At 40.6% G+C, this 27,373-nt stretch overlaps 1 protein-coding gene across 10 annotated transcripts in view; it reads right to left on the reverse strand.

The window, feature by feature from the left end:
* Positions 1 to 605: 605 nt before the first annotated feature.
* The window catches only part of trim36 (tripartite motif containing 36), a 50,181-nt gene continuing 23,413 nt past the window's right edge, over positions 606 to 27,373 (reverse strand). For all 10 annotated transcript variants that reach the window (XM_078170665.1, XM_078170664.1, XM_078170668.1 and 7 more), the window contains 9 exons: positions 26,375 to 26,470; positions 25,129 to 25,266; positions 24,745 to 24,860; positions 21,362 to 21,483; positions 10,099 to 10,216; positions 9,770 to 9,975; positions 6,159 to 6,342; positions 5,567 to 5,680; positions 606 to 3,922 (listed from right to left, as the gene is read on the reverse strand). In XM_078170665.1, the coding sequence (XP_078026791.1) occupies positions 3,553 to 3,922; positions 5,567 to 5,680; positions 6,159 to 6,342; positions 9,770 to 9,975; positions 10,099 to 10,216; positions 21,362 to 21,483; positions 24,745 to 24,860; positions 25,129 to 25,266; positions 26,375 to 26,470 (1,464 nt within the window). In that variant the 3' untranslated portion in view covers positions 606 to 3,552. The remainder of the gene's footprint in view (positions 3,923 to 5,566; positions 5,681 to 6,158; positions 6,343 to 9,769; positions 9,976 to 10,098; positions 10,217 to 21,361; positions 21,484 to 24,744; positions 24,861 to 25,128; positions 25,267 to 26,374; positions 26,471 to 27,373) is intronic.

The raw sequence follows: 27,373 nt of genomic DNA on the forward strand, positions 1-27,373 counted from the left end.
CATGTTTGCAGTGATACTTATAAAGTTTTTCCCTAGCCTAATTAATTCTGTGTCCCACTTAATCTCTAATTTTGTTTTATGTGCAATCAACTCATCTTCGAAAGCAAATGTCCCAGTGAAACTACAAAGAAGTATTAAGACATCCTAAACATGCCTGAACAGCTGAACTATTAAAAGAAAGATTAAGGTTTTACTGAGTTTCCGCAGTGCCAAGATATGTAAACATGAAGATCTGTGGTAGTTCTCAAACATGTACTGCATGCAAGACAGCATTTCTTTGTTTCCTGATAAAGGGCTTGTTGCGGGGAGTTTTCTTTATCACAATAAAAGGGCAAAGTGTGTTGTATGCTTTATAAAGCTCCATGAGGCAAATTATGGTTTGTGATATTGGGCTGAATAAATAAAATTGACTTGACATGTTTATGCAAGGAATAAATTCCAATGCAAGAATTGAAAGACTCATGTTTAAGGGTAATAGGTTTCACAAAGTGGTATCAAACAGCCTGCCTGAACATCTGCACATTACACCTCTGCTAAATTAATCTAAATCTAGAGTAACAACACAACAGCTCAAATAATTTAACAATATCATTAAAGAGACAAAGTAGATTTAAAAACACACTAGTTTTATTTGATGAAGTCCCCACACAGCAAATTAAAGAGTGTAGCATTTCCAGGAATCAGAGCAGAGAACAATATTTCCACATCTTTACATACTACACATACAGAAACCCACCACTTACACACCACATCCAAAACCTCTGGAGAAAACACACAAAGACAAGTGCACTGTCACTAATTTAGAGTTCAGTTCAAAAACAAACACATTTACAAATCAAGTAGTGTTTAAACTTTGTATTGAGGAAAACCCCCACTTTAAACCACAAAGTAAACTATAAACTAATTACAGTGCAAATTGTCTCGATAGGCTTATGTCTGTCTAAACGCTTTTCTACAGCCTGTTTCATAATATTGCACATACATTTAAGATACACACCTGCAGAGCCAAACACTTGCTGACATGCTACAGATTTTTAAAGTGCTAGCTTGGAATTAGATTGAGAGCCAGCCTGCAAAATATTTGGTTCTAAATTCGTTACTAAAAAAGCAGGCTAGGATGCATTTTACTTTAAAATCAGATGAGTTGTTGAAATGACAAGCCTTTTATCAGATTTCTATAACTACAAACGACTGTGCTGTGACCCCGAGTGGAACGCGAACCAAGAGAAGAAAACCAGCGAACATTCAGCGGTAAGAAAGAGGAATACATTCTGTGATGGAAATAAAAACGTGAACCTGCCCTGCCAATTCATTTATGCATAGACTTGTTTTAAAGATGTTGAAACAGTCAATTTTTAAAGTACAGGGATCAGGGTTCAGGCCTGTGACCTCTGAAAAGTGTAGTGAAAATAACAGAGCAACACCTGTGAGACAAAATATATGTACAGTCACAGAAATCCAATATTTCTTTTTTAAACTGGAGAAGGTTTCTGTCCGGCTACATGAAGCATTGAATGTTTAACCCAGAACAAAAACCCATAATGTGTTCCACACTATATATCTAAACACATTTAAACTGACTTAATCAAACCAACACCACAAAAAAGGAAAGAAAAGGTTGTTAGTACCATTTGAGAAACACTCCCTTGACAAAGGCAGCTGAACAGGTTACAGTAATTTCCACCAATAGTGACACACATCTCGTTCCACAAGCAAACACCAACTAATAACATAACTATTTAAGATGTACTTTATTTCACTGAAAATAATATACTCTGAATTAATATGTACATGGAAAATAAATCAAACGTTCTGAAAGATCAGCTTATTATCTGACGTTTAAAGAGAAGGCGGAGATATTGAGCGGACTGTTGCGGACAAAGCTGCAAATCAAACCAAACTTGTTTCTGCGAGGAAAGGTACAGTAGTTAAGGTTTTCCAGGCCTGACGGATAGAGGTAGGTAGCATTGGGGCCCCAGTCAGGGCCAGAAACCTGAGAAAACACGCACACACCGATTACCCTAACCCGCCAGAAATCAAAATATACATGAATGCACAAACAAACCAATGTGCAGGCACATATACAGTATATGTCTATACAAAAACAAGTGCGGTCGCCCGGCGAAAAGTCTCTCTAGTGTGCTCTCTCAGACTTAAATATCTGAGCTGATGTAATCAAAGCCAATCAACCACTTAGGTGATCTGTCTGATAGCCAAACTCAACGGTGACATCCCAATATGCTACACTTTGTGTGTCTGCACTGCAAGTAAACGGTGGTTTTGATAGCAAAGTGTGTTTTGTGATAGCACTTTCTGTAAGAACCTGAATAACTTTTTTTTGTTTGTTTTTAAACTGTGTTTAAAGGCTGCTAGGCCACAGAGCGGTATGTTGCACTTGAGTCAGCACCAGAACCAACACACTTTGGCTATGAGTGACTTTGCAGCTGTCAAACTGACGCTGACAACAAGTACCCGGTGGTCTGGTACCTGGCTGGTTTAATGGTGTTGGAGTCACATTCAGTGCTGTGCAAACAGTGAGAGGCTTTAAAATCTAAGCGACTACTCCAAATGTGAACGCTTTTTGCGAGCGTGAAAGCGTGAAAGTGTGAAAGTATGTCTACAATGTTTATCGTGAAGAAGCTAACTAGGTAGTGATCAAATGTGATGATTATCATGTGCGCAGCTTCATTCATCATTGTGCAAAAACAGCTGAACATAACTGTGACAAGGAGGAAAAGTAGTGTTAACTGTGATAGAGTCAAGAGTAAATAGGTAAGTATAATGAATAATAGTAAGGTTATAACTTTGACACCAGTGTCTGTGATCAAACCACCTACAGTAAAAACACATACAGTATTTACGTTGAGAAGTATTTTCATGGTGCTTGTGCAATGACACTAAACAGTAAGGGACCCATTTCCTATGAAAAACAAAACCAAAAAAAAAGGCACGAAGGCGCTAGCTTTAAAGTAGCTACAAGGCTCTCAGGTCCACCAAGGTTACATCTAAATCTATGCTGCTACGTTTCGACAAGTAGTTACAGAGAAGAGCCAGAAAGATCACCCATAATTAATACACACACAAAATAATCTATAAACATGTACCTGGCAAAAGAGGAAGTGTAAGTGTAAGCTCGAAGGCGTTTCATGTTAAAACAAATATTTAAAGTCGCTGCAGATTAACTTCGCAGCTAATTGGACAACAGCTGATCATAGCTGGCGATTAAAACCATGTCAAATACAATAAAGAGAGAGACTTTGGTATGTAGAGAAGACCTTTCACATACCAACCTCTGAAGACCTTTGTATGTGGACACTAATATGCAGCGTCATACTCTTGTGTATGCATCATACATTAATCATGCCAACTCTAAATAGGCCACTCTTTAGCAGAGATCCCATTTTCACATTTAGGACTAAAGGCCCTGATCACATCTGCTTCATCTGACCTTCAGAAAATCTATTTGGATTGTACTCCATCACCCTGTCAATAAAAACCGCTCTTCTCAGGACACGCCAAAGACTAAGCAGCATCAATGTGCTTCGTCCCTCCTCAGAAGGTCAGTCTCTTAGCGGTGATGAACTCCTCCAGTTGAACCTTGCCGCTGCCCATGAGACCGAAAGCTGGATACATTGTTCCCGAACAATCCACCTGCCTCTCGTAAAGGCACCTCATGGTGTCTGCATCATAGAAAAACACCCGGCATGCGTCGTAATCTAGGCATACACCCAAGCGCTGTGGCATGGGAAGCACGCGGTTGCCGGGGTCACCGGCTGGTGCGTTTGCAGTGGAGACGGAAGAGGATGAGGAAGCCTTGGGGATGAAGAGCTTGCCCATGCCGAGGGTGAGGAGGGTGAAGGGCTGGGAGAGCTCATAGCATGCGTCTTCACTGCCGCTGTCATGCCCACTATCATGGTCATACCTGGTGAAGGGAAGAAGGAGACGATTAATGGGCATATAGACTTAAGGTTCTTACAGTTTGTTGCAAATGTTTTGAAACCTATATTATGGCCCTGACACACCGAGCCATCAATTCAAAGAACTAAAGACATCAAAGAACTAGTGACGAAGGAGCCCAATTGTTGTGGCGCTTTACGTAGCCTGTGTCTTGGCCAAAGAGTGGCACATGAACACACACCATAAAGACTAAAGACAATGGCCAGCTATGCACCTGTGTGAGATGAAATAACGCCAATGTAGCAGGCGGCGATAGACTGTGTTCGTCATTCAAAGAGGGAAACCAGAGGACAGCTTCAAGATACTAGTTAGCTAGTTAGCACATTAACAACACAACTCAATGTAGAAAGAACGAAGGATATTTATCGTGCACTAGTGAACAATGGCACAAACAATCATAAACTATTTTTTGCTGAAGACCTCAGTGGCAAATACCGCAATCTGACCTGATAATACGTTTGCTTTGATCTCATGCCCTCTTAACTTTAGAAACTAAAGTGAGGAAAGTAAACAACTGGCTAATGTCATCAACTCAGCTACACTGCCAATCAATCAGAGCAATTTCATTCACCGACAGGCTCCCCCAGCCTCATTGCAACATGTTTAATCGGCCAAAAAACAGGCGTCAGTGGCCGACGAGTGCTATCTGTGCAGGACACACTGCAAAAACTAGGGCAACAGACGCTCATCGATTGCCTAACATTGACTGATGGCTGACTACCAGCTTGGTGTGTCAGGACCCTTAGAGCCAGGATCACAATCATGTGTAAAATAGGAAGCAGGTTAAAGATCCGTCCCAACACATCCTAAGTGTGTGAAGAATCAATTAATCATTTGGTGTATAAAATGTCAGAAAATAGAGAAAAAGGCCCATCATATTCCCCCAGAGCTCAAAGATGATGTCTCCAGATGTTTTGTTTTGTCTAACCAACAGTCCAGAATACACATGCATCCAATTTAAAATCAAAGAAGACAAAAATGAACAATTATTAATATTTATATTTCAAGGGACTTGAACCAGTGAATTCTTGGCTATTAATTGAGAGCTGCATTAACCTTTGATGTTAGCTGTTTTACATTAACACACTGCTGTTACTTATACTTAGAAAAGCGCTATATAAATCCAATGTATTATTATTACTTATCTATTCCTTTCAAAAACAAAAAAACGACAATAGCAAGAAAAGAAGGACTCGTGATTTTTCAGGCATTTTCTACAGAGGGAAAAATACACACTCACCCTCCAAATAACTAGTTGAATGCTGCCCACTGTTTATCACTTTGTGTACATTATGTAATTACCATAGATTTAACATGCATTTGCGTAAATAAATGTGTTCCTTTACATGCTTTTACATGAGCTGATCCTGTGAGAAAGGCAGGCTTTGTCTGAGAGTAAGCTCTTTACAAGTTTATACTGGTTCTCTTACATCACAGGATTAGGTATGACTCAAACACACTTATCGCTGTGCTGAGATTGTTTGTCTGTGCTGCAGTCAGGTATGCAACGGTAAACAAACAGAATTTGTACAGTTTAATTTCATCACATGTCGACAGATTGTGGACAAATTGTATATGACAGCTGTGTGTCCTGCACACTTGCAGTTACCTTGGGCTGCTGGTATCTCTGGGATTGTGGAACCATTCAATCAGCTTCGAGTCAGAGGCCACTCCAACTTTAACCATGTAGGAATACGGCTCCACCTTGAAGGCCCAAAAGTGTCTGAAAAACATGCGGAGCAATTACTTTTTACTGCAGGACTACAAATTTAATGATCCATTGTTGAGATAATTTTCTGATGTGTCCTCTGACAATCCTGGTGCAAAACATCACCTCACTCTCTGAATGAAGGTGAAGACGATAAAGACTGGCAGTTTAATAATCCCACCACCTTGTGCTCAAAAATAAAGTTCCATCTCTACTTTCTCTCTCTTGAATATTTTATATCCAGACAGCATGACATATTGGTCGTCTAATGAGCAAGAAACCAGAAGGCTTTCACACTGCATGCTACAGTGCCTCTGTTCTGTCGTTTTTGCCTAAATTTAACTCTAATTATCAGATGATTGTACAGCTCATACCCTTTTCCCCAACATTTAGCCTCATTTTGCAACATTAATTTGTTAAGCAACAAATTAAATATACTGCTGATCACAACTTCTTTTTTGCAAACTCCCAGTCTTGTCAGTTTTCAGCGTACCTTCCCTGAGAGATGCCCGTGTCCCCAATGATGTAGTCGAGTTGCATGTAGCTGCCCGTCTGCACACGCTCTGCTGCAAGGAGGAAGGCCATGCTCGCTACGCTCTCCACAGTGTCCCGTCGCTTGTTCAGAATGAGCCGCTCCGTGCTGAAGCCACACTTGTCGCTGAACAGGAAACCAAAAGCTGTATGTGAAGAGACAGGGGGCGAATGAGCCAGAGGATGGACAATGGGAGAGAAGACAAAAAGACAGAAATGTGGACAAAACAGGGGCAAAGGAGGGAGGAGGAGAAAATATCAGAAGAAAGAAATCATTAAGCTCAGGGAAACAAAAAAAATGTGAGTGCACACAACTCATGCAAAAGACAGTTGTTTATTCCCTGTTAGGGAACTGGAGCTGGGTAGGTAAGAAGAGCTGACACATGAGGGCGCTATAGCACAATCTTAAAGCACTACACAAGGATATACTTGCCATCATCATCACACTGTGAAGAGTAACAGCCATGAAACTCTATCCTCATTTCTTATGTGCAGCTGCCATTTATATTCATCATCTGGGTGCAATTAAATGCATTCTATAAATAGTTTGTGGGCCAAAGGCCACGATTACAATAATCCAGGGTACATACAGGCTAACATGATTATGCCTGTTCACTCAACCGTCCCATGCAATCCAGGGTCTACACTGGGGAAGACCGGTTAATTTGCATGCGTCTAGGGAAGTCCTTCCAACAACTAGGCCATGATAATGATAATAGTATTACCATGACTAACGGGTGAAAAGACAATGCTGCAGCTATGTAGCAGGGATGCACCGACAGTTATCTTGTCGAGCTAAACTAGAAGCCTAAAGCCTAATTTTTTGTTCACCAACACTAGTTGTGTTCACTCAAAAAAATAAAAAATAAAAAAATGGATCGGCTCAGCTGAGGTTTTCTACACCCATGTTGCAGAGAACCTGTGACAGCTGCTCCGTGCTGTAAATTAATGCTGCCAGTCATTAAATAAATAATAAAAGAAAAATGGGGGCAAACGTAATTGCTGCAGCATGAAATTAGTCCCAAAGCAACGATATTTTAATTTGACATGCAGTGAAGAAGTAGATATTTATAGTATAGATTTTTTTTTTTTTTTTTTTTAAACAGTGAGTAAGTGATGAGCACCTGGGACAGAAAACTGTGTCTCAACCACAATCAGACCTTGAAATCTGTAAGTTCAGCATCCATGGGCTCAAAAAGGGTTTTTTTTTTTCCAACACAACCAGCATATTGGCTGTTAGACATGCTGGGTCCATGCTGGGTTATTACTCATCAAATGACTCAATCCAAGGCTCAATCCCAAAACACTCTCTATCTCTTAGCCCTACCCCTTCGTTTTGCGTGTTCATGTCTAGGGGTAGGGTGTCCTTCCTTTGGGGGGCTTTTTGCCTTTATTTGATTGGACAGTCATAGCGTGAAAGAGGAAGAGAGAGGGGGGATGACATGCAGCAAAGGGCCGTGTGTTGGAATCAAACCCACGGCCGCTGCAGCAAGGTCACAGCCTTTGTACATGAGGTGCCTGCTCTACCAGGTGAGCTAGTGGGCACCTTAAGCTGTCCTTCTTATTCTTGTGGGGAATAAAGGGGTAGAGCAAAGTGTTAGGGCTACAGGGTCCTTCAAATGGAGGGTGTCCAGAGGCACACTTCAAACCAAGTGTTATGAGAAATTATCGGCAAGATGGCCACACAAGCAATAAAAGAAACTCGCAAATGTACCGTCTTTGTTCATAGAAATGTAAATATTACGATAACTATTGCATTATGCTCTGTCAGTGTATTATGCTTTTTTACTTCATGACAACCATTAAAGAAAAAATCGCTAGTGGTATGCTGATGTCTGGGTAGCTTGTGACGAGAGACCATCACAGTCCCATATTCTGGCATATTTTTATGTCCCATTCCTCCCTTGATGGCATAGGATGCCCAAAATTTAACTGTGCTTGTTACCGCTCCTCTGCTACTAGTGCAGACTGGCAGGGTAGGAAGACAGGCTGTTAACATTACCCTTCAGAGCATCACATGGCAGTGTTCTTTTTTATTTGATGACATGTTTGATCCAATGATAGTGTGACAGTTAGTTGTGAACCAATTGCTAGCGTCCATAGCGTCCATGCTTTTCTATCTCCATCAGATAAATGGCAAATGTCACTGTGATAATACCATCACTGAGATAGTCACGTTTTTTTAAGTAAACCCTATTGATGGTGATACTGATGACATATCTGGGTCTTAGAGGATTGTCCCATTTCATAGGGGAAGATTTCAGCCACTACCCCTTGTAACTCTTTTCTGGGGGACAAAGGGACCTTTGAAAATGAGGAGTAGAGGTAAAAACAGGAAATGGGATTGGGCCCAAGACTGACAAACGCGGATGAGCAAAGACCTATGGGTATGGCCGTACACGTTTGCTGTCTGTAACTATGTCCACTCATGCTTCGTCATGAGTAGCATTTTTTGTGTGTGTGCGCGCCAGTTCATGTTTTGTCCTCTGCCTTTCACCCTGGCCTGAAATGTCACCTCATTACTGACGCACAGTGACTCCATCCACCCAGTCTTACACGAACCAGAGAGCACAGGAATGTGGAAGCTCCCATCACAACACAAATGACAAGGCTTGTGCAGGGAGTGACGTGTCATGTATGCATGTGTGCAACAGACTGACTTTGATGCAGGCTCCTGCCACGGGAGGGGAAACTGGGGAGTCTGGAGTGTGTCAAAACTAAGTGACAGTACCACAGAAAAGACCTCTGGAAATCCCAGACTTCTCTCTGACAGTATGAATAATCAGCGCAACCAGTGAGGAGAATGAAATAATTGCCGACCAGAACATGAATCAAAGCAACACAGTCCCTTACTGGGCGGATAGGATCTGAATTCAAGTTCAGCAGATGGTTGGGGAGTATGATTGTTGTTAATGAATTCCGCTTTGCGTCTGTCAGGCATGCCTAAAATGCTTGCAACAGATACAACTGCAGGTTTCTTTTCCAAGCTGTTGCGCTGTACAGCACCCTCCACTCCCACACACTCAGACAAAACCTATATTGGTTTCAGCCATCTGAGACAAAAGCCATCACCATGGTGATAAACTAAAGCGCCATTGTGCTTCATTACCTCCGTCGTGCAAGAGTATTCTAAATTCAAAAACAGTGAAGCATCTGTCATCTGATAGTCTTTCCTAAAATCCAAATGCAGAACATTCAGACGTGCTCAGAGAAATAAACGGGTTAGAGGAGCTTAGCCGTTGCTTTGGCCAAAAGAGGCCCAATAACAGGGGCTGGTTCTCTTGTATATAATAACACTCTGTCACTTCATTAACACACTTAGCATCAACAACAGTAACAGATTGAACTGATTGAGCTTAATGAAAAGTTTCTGCCATTGTTTTTGTCTTCAGGAATTCAACCGACATCTTCACATTGCCTCAACATTTCTCTTCCTCACGTTCCCTCCTCCATTTATGTCCAACTTAAGACTCAAAGGACGGACCAAGAGCACACACCCATCATGGGGGAAGAAAAGGGAACAGACATGTGCAGCAAATTAACTGGAAACTTCCCCCTGCTTCTCAGGCTTACCCGGTGCAGGAGGAGTGTGGAAGGTGACTTCAGGGCTGTGGGGGCTGAACATGGAGTTCCTGCAGCTTCGGACCCTGAAGGCGTACAGGCTATCAGGGTCCAGGTCACACACCACAGTGCTGGGACCATAAACCCTGTCTGTAGCCCTCCAGACACCACTGTCCTCACCATCCTCCTGGGACGGGGATTGGCCCGGGCCTCCGAGTCTGGAGAAAAAGAAGTACATGAACAAGTCATTTAGATTCTTCCACATAGCTATAGCTTGTCCGGGAACCTACACAATCCTCCACTCATCTCTTGCTGGTATTTCTTTGTATGTGTGCACCCACCTGCGGTATTCAAGCACGTGGTGATCTGTAGGTAGGTGATCGTCAGACAGCCTCCAGCAGATTGATGCCTCATTATAGACTCTGCTGTTGGACAAGTCAATCAGAGGAGGGTCTGGAACTGGAGAGGAGTGAGAAAAGAAAAGCAAGATAACAAATTAGTAAAATGTAAATCAGAAATTGCAAGATAGTCAACGTAGGTCATCCTCTAATAACTTACATATAGTAAATAAACAAGAGGTACTAAAAATAGGGATGGGAATCTCCAGGCGTCTCACAATTCAATTCTGATTCAGAAGGCTACGATGCATTTATAAAATGATTATTGATGCATCTTGATCATAGACTGTAAAAATAATGAATGTAGCAATGGTGACATCACCCACTGGTTTGTGGAATAGCATTTTGAAGCCTTGAGTTTGGCATTTCAGCCATCGTCATTTTGGATTTTTGGAGTCAGAAGACATATTTGGACAATAAACAGGAGCTGTGGAGGAGTGAGGGGTGGATCTGACTGAGAAGCCGAGGACACTATCGGCAGACAGCCTGTAACTCAAAGTGGCCTGCCCTTCATTATGTGTAACTTTAAGCCTTGATAAAATGTAAACAGGTGAGTTATCAAAAACTGTAACCACGGTTGCCATGATGGAGAAAATTAGCTATAGAGAGCGGAGTGTTTTGTACCAGGCTGTAAACATGTTTATTTCTGCTGTAACGTCGTGCATTTTAACATGGGGGTATGGGGATTGACTTGCTTCTGGAGCCAGCCTCAAGTGGCCATTCACAGAACTGCAGTTTTGGGCATTTGCGTGTTGCCGCTTGATGTTGATGCATCAAATTTTGTTTTAATTCCTATACATGATTTAATTCCTTTAGTTTTTTCCTCAAATGTGGGCTGGATTGCATCCATCTGCAGCGCACTGCATTGTCATTTGTCCATTTTCACCATTGGAGCCATGAATTAATTTAGGAAGGAATGGATTTTGTAAGATAAGTAAGTTTTGGGATGGTTTATATTTCTGTATTGTTATGTTTTTGGTTAGTGTTTTGGAATATTATATATTTTTGTGATTGGGGTTATTGGGAGAGTGGGGTCACACGGGTATGGGCGGTGACACTCTGTAGTGTCATAATCTATATCAGCATCTCATCTTCACCTGTGTGGGGTTTTTTTTTTTTTTTGGTTGTAGAGAGAGGGTGAGTGGGTCACTGTATTTTTTGTTGTACGCACTTTTTTCACTGTGATCATTTTGATTCCAAGTTTGTGCACAATATAATAAGTCAATTCTTTTTCTTTTACATGTATTTAACAAATTCTTGGATCTCAGTGGATCTTTTGTTGGTGTGTCAGACAAGTTAACCAGGCCCAGCCTCTCAGCGACTTTTAGTTTGTTTCCTGCAGACCCTACACTTACCAAAACTCAAAAAGCACCCTAGTTTGGGATGTTAACATGATGCACATGTTTATGTTCATTATGTTTTACCATCCACATTGACTTTTCTGTATCAAGACGTAATCTAAGTAAGTTTCCCCCACCTTCAGTCTAAGATTTTGTGCTTAACGTGTGCAATATTCAGCAAACAAAATCCAAGTTTTAAACATATTGCACATGGCAGAGGTTCATGCTGAAGAACTTGTTTCTGGTGATTTGCCAAATTCAACAGATCTCATGCATAAATGAAAAACCTACTAAATTCCAGTAAAATCTCTGAGTCGTAATCATGCTTAGTATAATGTTTCAGCTCAATAACTTGGGTTTAAGCAAATACCGCAGTGTGAGTGTGGCAAAGATTAGATTTGTCGGGATCAGGACTATCCACTCAGGACAATGGACAAGACTGTCTTGCATAATGGAGCCTGTTAAGAGGTTTTCACATAGACGCACTGCCAGGAAATGCACTTTATAAAGCACCCCCACCACCAACACCACCTCTCTCCTCCTCTCTCCCACTTTCACCTCCAATTTTCTTCCATCTCTTTACCATGGCTGCGTCACACCACATTCTGCTTCTTCTATTCCACTTTCTCACCATACTTCCTGTTTGTTCTCTCCATGTGGTGGTTTTTAAGATTTCCTGTAAAGCATCAACCTTTACAGTCATCTACTGCAGCCCACTTCCCATTCATGCTCTCATTGATGTCAATATAATCCACTCCATGCACCTTATCATTTACTGTTCTCAGCCCAGAGCTCATTTTTCTCCAGAAACAGAATCACATTACTGTAACCATGTAGGTCACCCTCTTTTCTCTCTAAGATCAAGGCATTTCTCTGCATGCTTCATTCATTCTCCCTGTGAGATTTGCCCTCCTCATCTCCTTTGTACCATTTCCATCCCTCTAGTTCTTTATTCTTCCCATGTTATCCATCTTTTGACATTCCCAAACCCTCTCTTTTTTAAAGCACTTTCCCCCTACAGGCAGATTCCCCTTGCTGACCAGTGTAGCCACTGACGCAGAGCTTTCTGGGCCTCAAAAGTCTCTCAGCTAATCCTCAGTCTCCAAAGTCTTTTTCTCCCAGACATAACTTTGCTTCGAGAGCTTGTGTCCTCTAACAGCCGAGTGCATTTTCATGTACAACCACACAGTCATGTTAGGGTTGAGCATGGTCAGCAGAAATGTGTCCACCACTACAGATTTGGGAAAACCTGTTTCTACTACAGCAGCTATTCAGGTCAGGCTATGTAGCAGATCAGGGCTGGATTCCTGCATGATTTCGGAAGTCCAGCAGCCTCATAATGTAACGTAATTTGGGCAGACCTGTAACACTTTAAAGTTATTGTTTATTGGAACCTCAGAGCTTCCCTGATGAAAGAATTTCAGTTTTACTGTTTTGAGTCTTTTGTTACTAACTCAAGTGTTGTCTCACATGAAGCAGTTGTTTTCTGTTTGTATGGAAGTTCCAAACAAAAAGAAAAAAAAACATATCAAATGTGATGAAGTAATCCATGGTTATTTTTAACCATTTCTTAATTGAATACACAGAACATTTACTGCATCATGATGTATACCATTACCATGATATAAAATTACCTACACCGTGACAGAAGATTTTCGCCATGTCGCCCACGCCTTACATGCAGGATTTTTTTTTTTTTTTTTTTTAAAAATTACCTTTCTTGTTTCTGCTGCTGTGCCTAAACTTTGCAGATTTCATTTTATTCGATTTTTTGGGTGTCTTAAACATCTCGCCAGGGAGAGTGAATCAAAAATAGCCTTTAAAGTAAACTCTGGCTCTTTTCATTTTCATCTGATGGGCACAGAACAAAACTGTCTGAGCAGAGACTTTGATTCTTTCCTTTTCAACTCATGTCACAAAACAAAAGCACTCTCATGTAAGTTCAGTAGTAAGCAAGCAAAGTAATGAGTTATCACTCCACTGTAAATCAAGTGACAAACAAGACAATGTCGGAACACATCTGCCATCAGTCTGACAACGATAAGCCAATATTTCAGTCATTTCGTTGTAGCCAGTGGATATCCAAGGCAATGCACTGCTCATCGTTTATGGTTTGACTGGCAACTTGAGAAAGACCCAGACAACATTTGGCTAATCTCTGTAAACAGATATCTGCACAGAAATCAAGTGGCAACCAAGCGGGGCTGAAAAATGAGGCAAACACATAAGTGCCAAAAACTGCAGTTCCTTGAATGGCCACTCAAGGCTGGCTCTGGAAGCCAGTCCATCCTCACAGACGCCCATGTTAAAATGACCAACTTTACAGCAGAAATAAACATGTTTACAGCCTGGTAGAAAAACAGTTTTGTTTTTTTATAGCTAATTCCCCCCTTCATGAAAACTGTACAGGGATGACTTTTTATACAACTGAACTCACCCATTTACATTTTATTAAAGCTTAAAAGTTACGCATATTTAAGGGCGGGCCGCTTTGAGTGACAGGCCGTCTGCTGATAGTGTCCGAGCTTCAGTCAGATCCACCCCTCACTCCTCCACAGCACCAGCCACTTGCCCAAATATGGTCAATTGTGGCTCCAAAAAACCAAGATGGTAGCAGCTGAAGTGCCAAACTCAAATCAGGAGTCCACAAAACAAGGGTTTTGCAGTATTCTATGATATGAATGAAAAATATCTAATAAATCCTCATATGATAGCCATTGGATTCCAATACTGCCTCTTGGCTGATGCATTCCACCTTTTCTTGCTCTCCACAGACATCTGACCTGCAGGCATCCAAAGCCTGCTCAAATGTGATTGGTCAATCCTACCAGGACTACAAACTGAACAGATCCTGCATACATATGCAGATCTGTTTATTCAGATTAACTAGCTGCTAACAATGACAAAAAGGTTTTATGTTTTCACCCGTTTTCCAACAGATGGAACAACAGGTAAAAAGCAAACAGGGCAGTGAGCCATCCGACACAGCAGGCAGCAGCCACCAGAGTTCAGTGACTCAGAGAGAACAGCACCATTGATCCCATACAGTACAGGCTGCTGCCAGACAGAGAGCAACAAGGCCAAGTTACTCTGCAGGAAACAGCTTTCTCTTGGGTCCATTCTCATTCCAACACTCCCTTTACAAATGTGAGAAGACTGGACCTTCAGCTCCTCATATCTTTGTTTATTAAATTAAAACTTTTCTACTAAAGTGGAAATAGTTGAGGAGCACTGTTCTCAGCCTGACACTGAGGAAACTCCAATTTGTAATGGACCACAAATGGGCATTTACATGTGACAACACAGTCTTTCATGGCCTCTCAAGAGGTGAAGCAAGGGGTCAAAATCTGCAAAGGGGCCACAGCTGGGTTAACGCTTGAGAGCACAAACACAGCGTTATCCAAGAGGGGAAGATGTGACTTGAAAATGTGGAGGCACTGAGAAAAACCTGACACATGCAGTGTTAAAGACTGACGAGATGGCTGGCATTATATTCACAACTTTTCAATGAGATATTCACTTAAGTTTTTTATGACTCTGAAGAGGAAAACACATAACAGCAACGTCTTTGCAGTCACTTTAGACTCCTATTTAAAATCAGCCTCAAGTTTCTCCAAACTAAACATAAATGTGTTTTCAGTTTCCTGTGTAATGGGTGTATAAGAGCTTAGGGGCACTGTCCAGGGATACTATAGTGGTTCTTCACTGCTGCATCATCTGCCAAGACTTCAATTAAATTACTGCAGTGTATAAATGGCCCCTACAGCTTCTTTTCGCTCTCTGAGCTCAGACTAAGAGCTTCAGTAACTCCCGCAGGCTGCCTAGATTAAACACACACATCAATATGACAGCCACCCAAAAGACTGCATGCAGCACATTCCCAAAAGAATGCAGCAGTGATGCGCTTAGGGTACATTTTTATATAAAAAGACCCATTATCCCCAGTGTAGAGATTATAGGAGAGTCTCAAGAGGCAAAATGATGAATATTCAGTCATTTTTAAAACAGTTTAGCCTGAGATGAAGACTGAATAAATGATTTTTAAAAAATGTTTGTCAGGATAATGCTCATCTCAGGGTATGTTTAGCCAAAAAGAAAACAAGAGAATAGACAATGGGACTATAACATAATTTGGGGGCAAATAGATTTCCACTCTAAAGCATATTTACATAGTGTTTGGTTTGCACTTAAATGCTGTAGATGAGAACGAGCACATGTCGATATAACATCTCAAAACTGTTTAAGGAGCTTTGTATGACATTTTGAGCATATCTATGATTCAGAGTCTGATTCATGTTGTTTGTACATAGTTGTCAACATGGACACAGCTGAGCTGGCTTGCAGCTAACGGTGCTCACAGCGGCAACAGTGCTGACAGAGCTAATGGTGGTAACCTGGGATGGGGGTGGGAGGCTAGAGGCTTGTTGCTACGCTTCTGCAATAATGCCGTGGGTCGGGGACGGTATTATCGGCAGCCCTAACAGATGTATGAGAGCAGTGCAGGGTGGCGATGATAAGCTAGCCAGTGGAATTCCCACACAGAACTTAAATGCACATGTAACCAAACCTTCTCCTACAACAAAGAACAGATAAGCTTGAATAACAACATACACAGAGGGAGCGTGGCATCATTCTCTGCTCAGGACGCCATTACACCACTACATCTGTACATAGTAAATAGTTGTTTGCTGCTATATTGAAGCATTCAATGACACAAACCACACAAAAAAATGACACACAGGACTTAAGTTTATTTTCTACTTTTGCCAGGCTAAAAGTGTGTGTTGAGTTACATGTAAGGTTTTTGCTAATTTGGTTTAAAACTTGAGAGTTAATATTAACTAATGCTTTCCTTTAATATTATTCAGATTAGGAAAATGAAATTAACATACATAACAAAAACTGTAAATAAACATCACAGATGGTGAAATTAAACATTCTACCACAGCTTCGAAATTGGTTGTCCAATCATCTGAATCATCTGTGTACAGTGTACTGTGTTCTGATGAAGCAGCTGGTTGCTGCCTTTTGTGTAATGTCTCTAATCCCCTCACCCCTACCTCTTTCTTATTATATTTTTCTTTTTTTTTCATGTCTTCTATAAGTAGTTGCTTCTCTAATGACTACATTTGCCCAGAAGGATGTTCAAAGACTGAAGAAAATGTTGGCACATGTAGAATTCCTTCTGTAAATCCTGACATTTCCCATCATTTCTTTTCACTTCAAGTGTGGACTTGCACCAGAAAAGACACTTGATCCATTGGTAAGCATCCAATGTTCTTAAAAGTCCAGGTGAAACTGCATTTCAAGAGTATCTAGCTTCAGTATTGTGACATATTTCAGAGTGAAATCAGGTGTGATAAAGAGTTGGGAGGAATTTGATTTGATTGTACAAATGTGGGTGTGTCATAACAGTGAGGCCCTGATGGTGTGAAGTTGATGGGGCAGTAATATCCATCAGGGAGGAAGAGACAAAGCCAATCATATGCTTCCTATAACATTAGTTGCTGAGACAGTCCACTGTCACATGCCTTGTGCATTATCTGGAGCTGTCACAAATACCACTTTCCTCACAGTGAATAAATTCTAGCCTTCAGGCCCGAACCACAATATTTTGGGGAAACAAAGACAATCCAATGTAGCATGCTGTTGCTAGGTAGCTATCTCAATAATAGCTCTTTGTGGTTAAAAATTGCAGACTGATTGATGTGTGTATGTCATGACATTAGTGGTTGAAACTGGTTAGCTGCATAAGCACATGTCATATTTTGATTTACAGGAAGAAAACACGCTTTTTGGTATTTGTTTGGACATACACTGTTAAATAGTTGCCAAAAAAGGCAAAGGATTTGATCTAAAAAGATTAAAAACCATCAACTGCACCGTCATTTGTTTAATGATTATCCAACTGTTTCTTCTTTTAATGATCCATTTCTAGTGCACGAGTCTCGACAGAACCAACCGTCGCCTCAGCGATACATCTCACATCACTGATTTTAAACAAATCAACAGGGTGGCGCTGCAGTGTAGCAACAAAAGCCCAGAGCCAACAGTCACTGAGACAACTGTCAGTTAGCTGCATCCACTCGAGGGGTAATGGCTCCATGCCAAAGTGATCTCAGCTTTGTCTACAATGTCAGCAACATTTAATACATCAATAATTCTAATATTTTTTGAATGCTAACATCTGGAAGCACAGCTGCTGATCAAATCTAAACCATTTACTTTGTATTGAGATCGACCACCTTATAGGCTCTTCTTTCACAATGCCCCCCAAACCTCAAACACCAGTCAATTGTCTCTGGCTAACTGTGACTGAAAGAACTGTCACAACTAACCGAAACTAACTGCAACAATGATATTCAATACTGCTCTCAGCTGCAGTCAGTGACACGCATAATGTTGTCAGGTTAGAAAGGAAGGCATGTAAAACAAGACTCGGCCAGACGCAGCCAGATGTCAGAAACCATTACTCAGTTGTTAAGAGTCCATCTCAATCTCCAATCCTATCATTATGCAATTAAGGCAGGAATGCGACAAAGGTGGATCCAATATAAACACCATTCAACCCTTATGTTAAGTGCGGATAATGACAGTGTAATACCTATAATTCTCCAGCTTTAGTTGACTGTATGAACTGAATTTTAGCCATGTTAACAGCTTACAGGGGTTATGCTTACCTTATTGTCTGTCATACCTATAATGTTACAATGTTGAATGTTCCTATTACATGTGACAAAAGATTCAAATATTAAGGTGAATGTATGTAAAGAAATCCCCGTGAGCAAACACCTCAGGCTTGAGTTCGCTCTGACTACTCTGTTTTAATGGTTTTCACAACTTTTGGGACAAACTGATACCAGATCGTGACGGATTTCTTCATATGGTCATCTGCGCCATGCTTCTGCAAGTGTTAACACTGCATACACTGCTATGTGTATCTACATGCCAGCAACAGGGAAACATCATCTTGGTTGCTGCTGTTAATTTCTCTCAGATTTTGGATCATATTCCTGCTGAGCATTTTCGCCAAGTAGCTTTATTAGTGATTTTTCATGTTATAAAGTGCTGCTATTCTGTTACAGAAACCAAGATACAGAAGACCCAAGGCTGGGCTTTTCAGGAGGGGACTTAAAGAGACAGGTGCTAAAACAGAGCATTATAGACAGCGGGTGAGTACAGGTGCTCCAGCACAGACAGTATGAGGTAAATTAAGTGTTTTCTGACCATTAAAGCATGTTAACATGTTCTAGTAGAAACCCAAAACTACAAAAATGAATGAGGAAGGGAGCATAATATGCCCCCTTTAATCTGACAATGATTATAAAACTTTATTAAATTCCGCAATCCAGCTGCTTTGATACGAAGGGTCTCATCTTGTGAGGCACTGACGTGGCCTCTGACTGACCCTCTTGTGATTATTTAGACATTTCTGCAACCTGCTCAGGTTTCAGACCTTTGATCTTTGCTCTGGGAACTTTTATTGATTATTTGTTGTTATGTCTGATAACCTATCAAGTTGTTCAGTCCTTCATTGCCCTGTGAGGTTTTAAATTCAGCACTAATATCTATCCGTACTCTCACAAGCTTGTTTACAGAAACTCTCTGGAAGGTTAAGCTCCTAATACCAGCCTAGTTTTGCAAATAGTGACCCTGCAAGATCCCCAGTCATTGCAAACACAGACATTGAATGACACTTCTTTGAACATCCAATCAAGATGTCCCATAGTGTTCCAAAATAGTCCCAAAATTAAAATTTAGGCAAGGCGTCCCAGCAATGACAAAATTCAACCTTAATATGACATAATAATAAACTAATAATAACCCATGCAGCACTCCAACCCCAATCTTGTGGGTGAAAGTCCTGTGCTTTATCTATTTATTGATCTTGACTTTATGTTTACGAGCACTTTGTCCCTCTTGACACTACGTCACCTGACTTTTTGGCAAAAAGCCTTGAGGGTAACTTTTCCAATGTCTGATTGAAGACAGCTTAGATAAAGATTTTTGTCTCTTACAAACACCTCAGGCTCAAAACGATGAGACAAGAATATAATTCACATGTAGATATACATAAATGGCATAAAAATCTTTTTCAAACTGAAAAATGGGCAGTGGACCTTGGTGTGGATGTCTGATCACAACCATTTCAAGACCAAACAAATAAACTGTCTGTAAAATGTCTTATTAATAAACAATGGTACATGGATTTGTTTTTTTCATAGCAATAACATGATGAATATTTCCTGGTTTGTAAGAGAGGGTCTGAATGGACGTGGAAACAACGCCGCAATCTGACCATCTGCCTCACCACCGCATGACAGTTTTTGGCCATCAGCAGGGACCATTTTTGGCCAGAGATGTGATGTCATTGTCCAACCAGAGTTTACTGAGTAGTCTTTGAAGAGCCTTTTCAAAGTGCTACGGCACAATATAACCAGACATATGCGCATCTCTTGTTGGCCAAGTCTTCTATAACATTTCCTTCCGTCTCATGGAATAATTGTGTGGAATAATTCTTCTAATTCATTTTCTTTATTAAGAAAAATGAAATATGCCAGAGAAGTATGTCTCCTTTCTTCCCTGGGAAACTTCTACCTAAGCAGCCATTTACAGAACAAGCCTTTTGTAAATCAGCAGACCAGAAAAAAAGCTTCACAGAGCAGTAAAACCCACTGTGAGTGTATCCGGGATAGTAACTGTTTATCCCGCAGATGACCTCTGACCTCTTAGCACAGCAGAGTTCACAGGGCCGTGCATGTGATGGACAGGTGACGACAAACAGCTTATTCTGACCATGTGTCTTTTTTTCAAAAGCTTATGTTGTTAAAACTTTTTAAAGTGGCAGAGCTCTGCGTTGTAGAGCAAGTTATGTCATGGTCTGGAGGACACATGAACAAAGACCAGTTTCATCTTCAGAGAGGCACAGAAACAGAAAATGTCACCATATTTCCCTGACATGAACTGATGGTCAGTTTTTCCAGCTGTATGTGGTCAAACTATTGCAGCTTGTCCTTTGACAGTGAATCTGTGAGACATGATGTGTGGAAACGCTACAGTGGAACCACATTAGAACAGAGAACCCCTTAAAACAGGGGCCAGAAAACAGCCTGAAGACATGGAAACAATTCATGATTCACCCCGGGTATTTCTGCACAGTTGCAGATGAAGATTAGGCTCTTCTAATATTCTTAATATTATACTATTCGAAGCATTGGATTCCAGTGGGTGCTGATTGTTTCTGACTTGTGTGAGCCAAAAATTTCCAATAGTGCCGGAGCATTGTTAAGTCCAAAAGTTAAAATTTGTTGAGAAAAGACTGATGTAATCACTTTTTAACAAGCGAAATACTCCGCTTCAAACCACCATGATGATGCACTAACAACAACGATCACTTGACCACAAAAGGTCAGTTGTTTTAAATTGCGGAGATATATGAAATCAGCAAGACTGTTTATTTCTGTTGTCATTTTCAGCCATAACCGTAACTTTTATAGATGACATAGTTAAACATGGTGGTCTGACCTGATGTTTCTGCTGTGCTTATTTTATGTAGTGTGCTGCTTTGCTAACGTCTTTGATAAACCAGATCTACCAGCACGGAAGCTGCAATGTGCTACGGTGGATAGGTGTTGCAGCAAAGTGCATTTTAGTCACTTAAAAAGGGTGGCTAAAAACCTACATCGTTTGCTCAATGCTGTTAAATTTTAAAGGTGTGATGCAGGGGGTGGGGGGACATTCAATGCGTCATTCGAAAACTTCAATCAAACTTTGAATTTAAAAAAATAAACACAGTACAGCTGTAATAAATACTCTATCTGGGGAAACCATGAGACCTCCATTTAATTTCAATAAACTGGTTGTACCTCCACCAAAGCACATCTCTTTGAGCAGAGTTTCTTCTCTGGATGTGTCCAGCACAAACTCGTCAAAGCAGGGGTCAGACGCAGGGTGGAAGGTCCTCAGAGACTCTGTGGCCCTCTGGATCCTGGAAACATGCAAGGCAGACATAACATGATTAAAAAAAAAAAAAAACTCATATCAGCGAGTCTCACCTCAATTACATTACTTTTGTTAGTTCATCAAATACAATAACAAAGACACAAAATACGACCCCTGTTCATTTACAGTCTCTTCCTCTTAATTAAATCAGGTGTCTTCTACCATGTTACAATCATCTTAAACTTTGGCATCTTTCGTTCCATCTATATTTATATTGACTCTCATAAGTGAAAAAGAGGATTAAAAGTTGTCGTCAACAGGAGAAAAGTGTGCAGGCTACAGTATCATGCTCTCAAGAGTGAAAAGGTTTTGTGATTATCCAAAGCTGCTAATGGAGATCAATTATTCAGCTTAGAGCAGAAGACACAGCACGGACTGGACATTGCTGCATAAGTCTCTCCTTAACTGCCCTTCAGTTTGTAACCTATGTGCACGTGGCCCCGTGTGTTCCTGACACACTCCCGTCACCCAAACACATAATCAGATTGATGCTCTCGACACTAAAATAAACAGACCAAATCCCACTGGTGAAATCCACTGGCAAACTGGGAGGCATGGCTAATTATAAACTCTATGTGTGCAACACAAATGAGTCAGAGCAGACTTCAGTCTGACTGTACAGCCTATTAAATAATCATGTTTGGCTTCTGTTATTTGTAGCGAATGTATCCGGTAATTATTACTAAGTTCCCTAATTATTAATTTAACAGTTTACAGTCAGGATTTTAGTCGTGAAAGCTGTCAATAACAATTTCCGTCAGGCCTGGCTCAGCTTCCTCTTAGCAAATTGAAGGAGGATAACTTAAGGACACCAGAGATGCTTGAGCGTGGTGTTTGTTTTAGGTATAAAAATAGGTCATGTTAATTGCCGACTCCTTTCTAATTCATATATTCCCATCGCAAATGTCAAGTACTTTAAGATTTTAATTGTCATTTTAGAGAAGTGGTACAATTAATAACATGTGTCCTGGTATGTTTCAATTACATCTAGAAAAGTAAGTTACAGTTCTGATGCCAATGTAACACAAGCCTCTTGCATGTTACATTAAATACCTAATTTGAGCTTTAAATAGTTACTATGTCTTTTAGCAAAATCTTGTGATATAGAATTTAATTTCGTCAGTAATTTTACCTTTATTTGATAATTGTAAGGTGTACATATTTGTGTTATTCTCATATTACTATGCTGTTATCTATTATATTATTTCATTTTCCATAACTGCTTATCCTGTTCAGGGTTGTGGGGGGGCTGGAGCCTATCCCAGCTGACATTTCGAAAAAGGCGGGGTACACCCTGGATAGGCTGCAACATTATCACAAGGCTGACACATAGAGACAGACAACCATTCACGCTTACGTTCACCCTACAGACAAATCAGAGTCACCAATTAACCTGCGTGTCTTTGGACTGTGGGAGGAAGCTGGAGTACCCTGAGAAAACCCACACTGATACAGGGAAAACATGCAAACTCCACACAAAAGAGTTCCCCCACCTTGGGGTTCGAACCTCCCACCCTGGGTGGGGGAACCAGGAACTCTCTTGCTGTGAGGTGACAATGCTAACCACTGCACCATGCTACCATATTAATTTATATATTATATTTAGTACTTCGCTACACAATGTCAGAGGCAACATTACGAGCCTATCACTGGGGGAACAGGTTTGACCGAGCTAAGCCTGTCTGAGAGAGCCAGTAACTATATTGGCATCCAGACTGACTATCTAAGTGTACTGATCCATTAGTATCAGTAGCATCTAATTTGTAATAACACTAGAAACCTTTGATCCTGGTCAAGGTTAGATCGTTGGTCCTATAATCTATCAGTAAGTGGTTATCAGCTTGGCTACAGCAATATATCTGTTGATTATGATTTGATTTTATGCTGAATAGTTTTATTGAGACCAGGCTTGTATCTCCCAGATCCCAGTGCTTATAAGCAATAAACAGATCATCACTGCATTGACACCAGCACTGTCTGTGTTTTATGTTAGGGTCTAACTGCCAGCAGTGAATCCACCATCATCATCAAAACACAATGCAGAGACTATTGGCTGTCACCACTGTCAGCAGTATAAAAGAGATTTAAGGGGGGCATTATAAATGTGTATAGATAGTCAAGAGAGGAAAGACTCCATGACATCCATTGCATTAGCCTTTTTGCTTCGTCAGAAAAATCTGTAACCTCAATCACATGAGCTTAAGCAGGTGGATTTACACACATCATTAATGTAGTGCCAGAGATACCCACATATTGTAGGCTTTGTTGTTTGATCAATGTTAAGACTAGCCATCTGTTGGGATTTGGGGGATTTTGGTCACTCTGATATCGTGATTGAATAAGGCCTCTGAAAATACTGTTTCAAATCTTAAATACCATTCATACCATTAACTATTCATGACTGGATAAGCAGTAATCAAAATTTATGACTTTTTGAAATTCAAAACCACAGTATTACAGTTAACATGATACAAGTTCTCAAAGGGACACTTAACAGAAAGTGAAACTTAAATATGGTCTCCTCAAAGCCAGACTCCACTGACAAAAACAGTCCTTTTCACCTCACTGAACACAGCAGCTGCTGGTCTAGCACTGCCTCGATTGGTAGTTTGTTTATGTTTTTGTATGACTTTGTCATTATGTGACTTCAGTGTAGCCCAACTAACCCACTAAACACTAAACTAACTAACTGATCAAGGCAGTGGTAGCCCTGCGGCTCCTGTGTTCAGCGAGGTAAAATTACTGTATTTGTCAATGGAGTCTGGCTTTAAAGAGAGCATCAACTATACCTTTTAGGGCAGTTCTGTCAGAAATGTCAGAAATCAGCATACAACTGGATAAAATGAGACTTGGATTCTTCTGCACAAGTTGTGTGAGAGTTTGGAAACTGATAGTTTTGCTGTTGTTGAACCTGGACCCCTATGACTCAAATTCATCAAGATTTTTCTCTTGTTTTGAATTCCTTGTTCACTGAATCATTTAAGCAAACAAAGTAGTTTTCTTCAAAAAAAAAAATCACAATAACACAGGGTGAGTAGCTGATATAGAAATGATAGAGGATGAGGTATTCCTTTAACTTCTGACTCTTTCAGCTAAGTGAAATGAACAGTAGATACCTTAACTGCTTGGTCTTGTACCAGAATTACTAAACATGGTTTTCAATATTTTCTTTGATGTAAACATCAGCAAGTGCCATTTCATTCTTCATCATTCATTCAAGTTAAATGTCACTATCACCCAGCTCTACCTAGTGTGTAGCTGCTTTGCAGTCTGTACAAAGCAGGACTGATCCGTCTCTTTCAGCACCTCCTGAGCGTAGCCCACAAGACCACTGTTCTCCAGCATGCCCTGGTACTCCTCCACCTGGGAATTATTTGTAAAAAGTAAGGGCATTAAAACATTTTGTATTTACAAATCGTTAAAACAGGTGGCTTTGTATTAAAAAGAATCCTCAAAAAAAGAAAATCCCATAAAATCCCCTGATTAGACATTCAGTGAAACAATTAAAGATGTACTCTTCATGTGTGTAATGCATGAGTTATTTTTCTACCATGCAAAAATATGAGGAGTAAAAAAGCATGTGTGTAGAGGACACTCAATAGGGGTGAAACTCAGTCCTGGTATTTCATACCTGAGCCCTGAGTTGGTCCAGGCGTCGGTTTCGGGACTGTTCGATGGACCTCAGCATCTCCGACTTCCTCTCCTGCAGCGTCTCAAACAGACGCTCGAAGTGCTCATTGGCTCGGCGCTCTGCTAGCTGGCCATTTTCCTTTAAGAAAAACAAATTTGTTATTAAATTTGTACAAAGCAAATAAAACGTTCTCCTCATATCTGTCCCCAAATGCAAGCATCTCTGTAGATGGGTTATTTTTGTAGTGTTGAACTCATCTTCATTGGTTGACTACAAACATGATGTATCATCTGAAACATGTCGGTAGCTACATGCCCATTAGCCACTTAGCACAATAATTACTGCTTTGCCAACAGCGTCATTAACAGGCGGCTCGCTCAGTGTGTGACGTGCATTTGTAGATAAAATATAGGCCTATATTAATGAAGGTTCATTAGTACGGTTTTGTATTTCTCTGTAATGTAGCACAGTGTTAACAATGTTACTGATACTGTTCTTTCTCAAACCTTCAACTTAAACCATTGTGTTGCCCCGCCCAAAATATATCATTTAATAAGTAAGTTAATATGGTAAACATGTGGGCGACTCGTCAACTAATGGCCCTAAATGACGACTATTGGTTGACTAGGAAAATTCTTTAAAAAAAAAAAAAATTCAAGCCCTAGTTGTTGTATTAAAACTTTGTTTTGACAGATGATTTATAAATACAGATGAAGGTTTAAGGATATTAAGTATTAAAGTAAGTAGAAACTTAAAAGTTCACATTACACAATTTAAGTACATAGAGAAGGGTTATTGAACCCAAAACTGTTTAATAAAACAGAGCAGCTCAAACACATCAGTCACACACTCCTCTCACAAAACACCAAAGCGTGGGTGTGTTTGAACACTAACCATTCAGGACCAGCTTCAAAGTAAAACAGGAACAAGCTCTGAGGCTGAAACTCAGACACGCAGGAGGGAAACTAGTAGGCAAATTCAGTTTCCTTGTTTGTGTGGTTTGCATACTGTTTGTTTAGTGACCTTCCTTATACGTACACAGATAATGTGGAATTGTTCCTCACCTTAACTGACTGGTTTTGTGAAAGCTATATAAATATTTGTACTGTGTAACAAAAGACAACACAGTTTAACTCTGCTTTCCAGAGCTATCAAACTAATAAGATTTGAAGGGGGCATATAAGAGATGTGATTTGGGAAGTGGAGTGAAAAAAAGACCTTCTGCAGCATGACTCAGCTCTCTCACCTCTGTCTGATTGATGAGCTGCTCAAGATCAGTAATCTGAGCCCTGACCTGGTCCTCTTTGCTGATGAGGTAATGGATACTCTTGGCCAGCTTCTCCTGAGGAGACAGAAAAACAGCAGCACATACAGTGAGTCTCATAAACTGAAGCACTGACGCAGCACTAAGCCGACAAATAAGATATAACATGCACAGCTGAGGGGCTATCTGCGCTGCATACACAAAAAGTTAATTAAAATAAGTGCTTTTTCAGGAATACAGTGGGATTTGGGGACTTTGTGCTCACATTCCCGTGCTCTGACATGGGTCACAACATTTTTCTCTCATCTTATATCATATCCACAACAGCAGCTGCAGCTGTTCGGGACATGTGCAGAGTGTCCTGTGTGACCCTGTATGTGAGAGCCTGCGTCAGTGGGTGCAGTCAGCGTCAAACAGCATTCACTAGTATCACAATGATATGACAGTGCATTATTGTTCAAAGCAAATGAAACCCAAACTATTTCCTGGCTGACGAAGGATTGCAGGACATTGGATCCATCTTCCAACATTTTGTAGATACAATGCACACAAAATGATGGGGAACAAATGGTCCCATTAAATATTAAGCACCATGGTGTTTGTGTCAACACAGACAAGCAGATTCAGTTTCACACAGATTCTGCCTCGACTTGCTGAACCACCTTGCATCAAATCCACAGAGCTGTGTGCTCATGCCAACTAGATTAAATTGCTGTGTGATATGTTTCACTTTCTGTTAACGGTTTGAATGTGTTGCCTGGTGCTGTCATAGCAAACAGACAGTCATAAAACACACTCTCCTGACAGTTTTGTCTCCACATAAGCTAAACCACACACTCAGACTGATTGAAATTAATTCTGCTGAGTGGCAAAAATCTGGCGACCACACACGAGACCAATTAGTTTTAACCTGGTTGGTCAACCTGGGGTTCAGTTTCCAAAAAGAAGAGGGATTGATATCTAAGGTCCGGTGCGTGCCAG

Source organism: Epinephelus lanceolatus, chromosome 9 (assembly GCF_041903045.1).
Source record: "Epinephelus lanceolatus isolate andai-2023 chromosome 9, ASM4190304v1, whole genome shotgun sequence".
In the NCBI taxonomy this organism is placed as follows: domain Eukaryota; kingdom Metazoa; phylum Chordata; class Actinopteri; order Perciformes; family Serranidae; genus Epinephelus; species Epinephelus lanceolatus.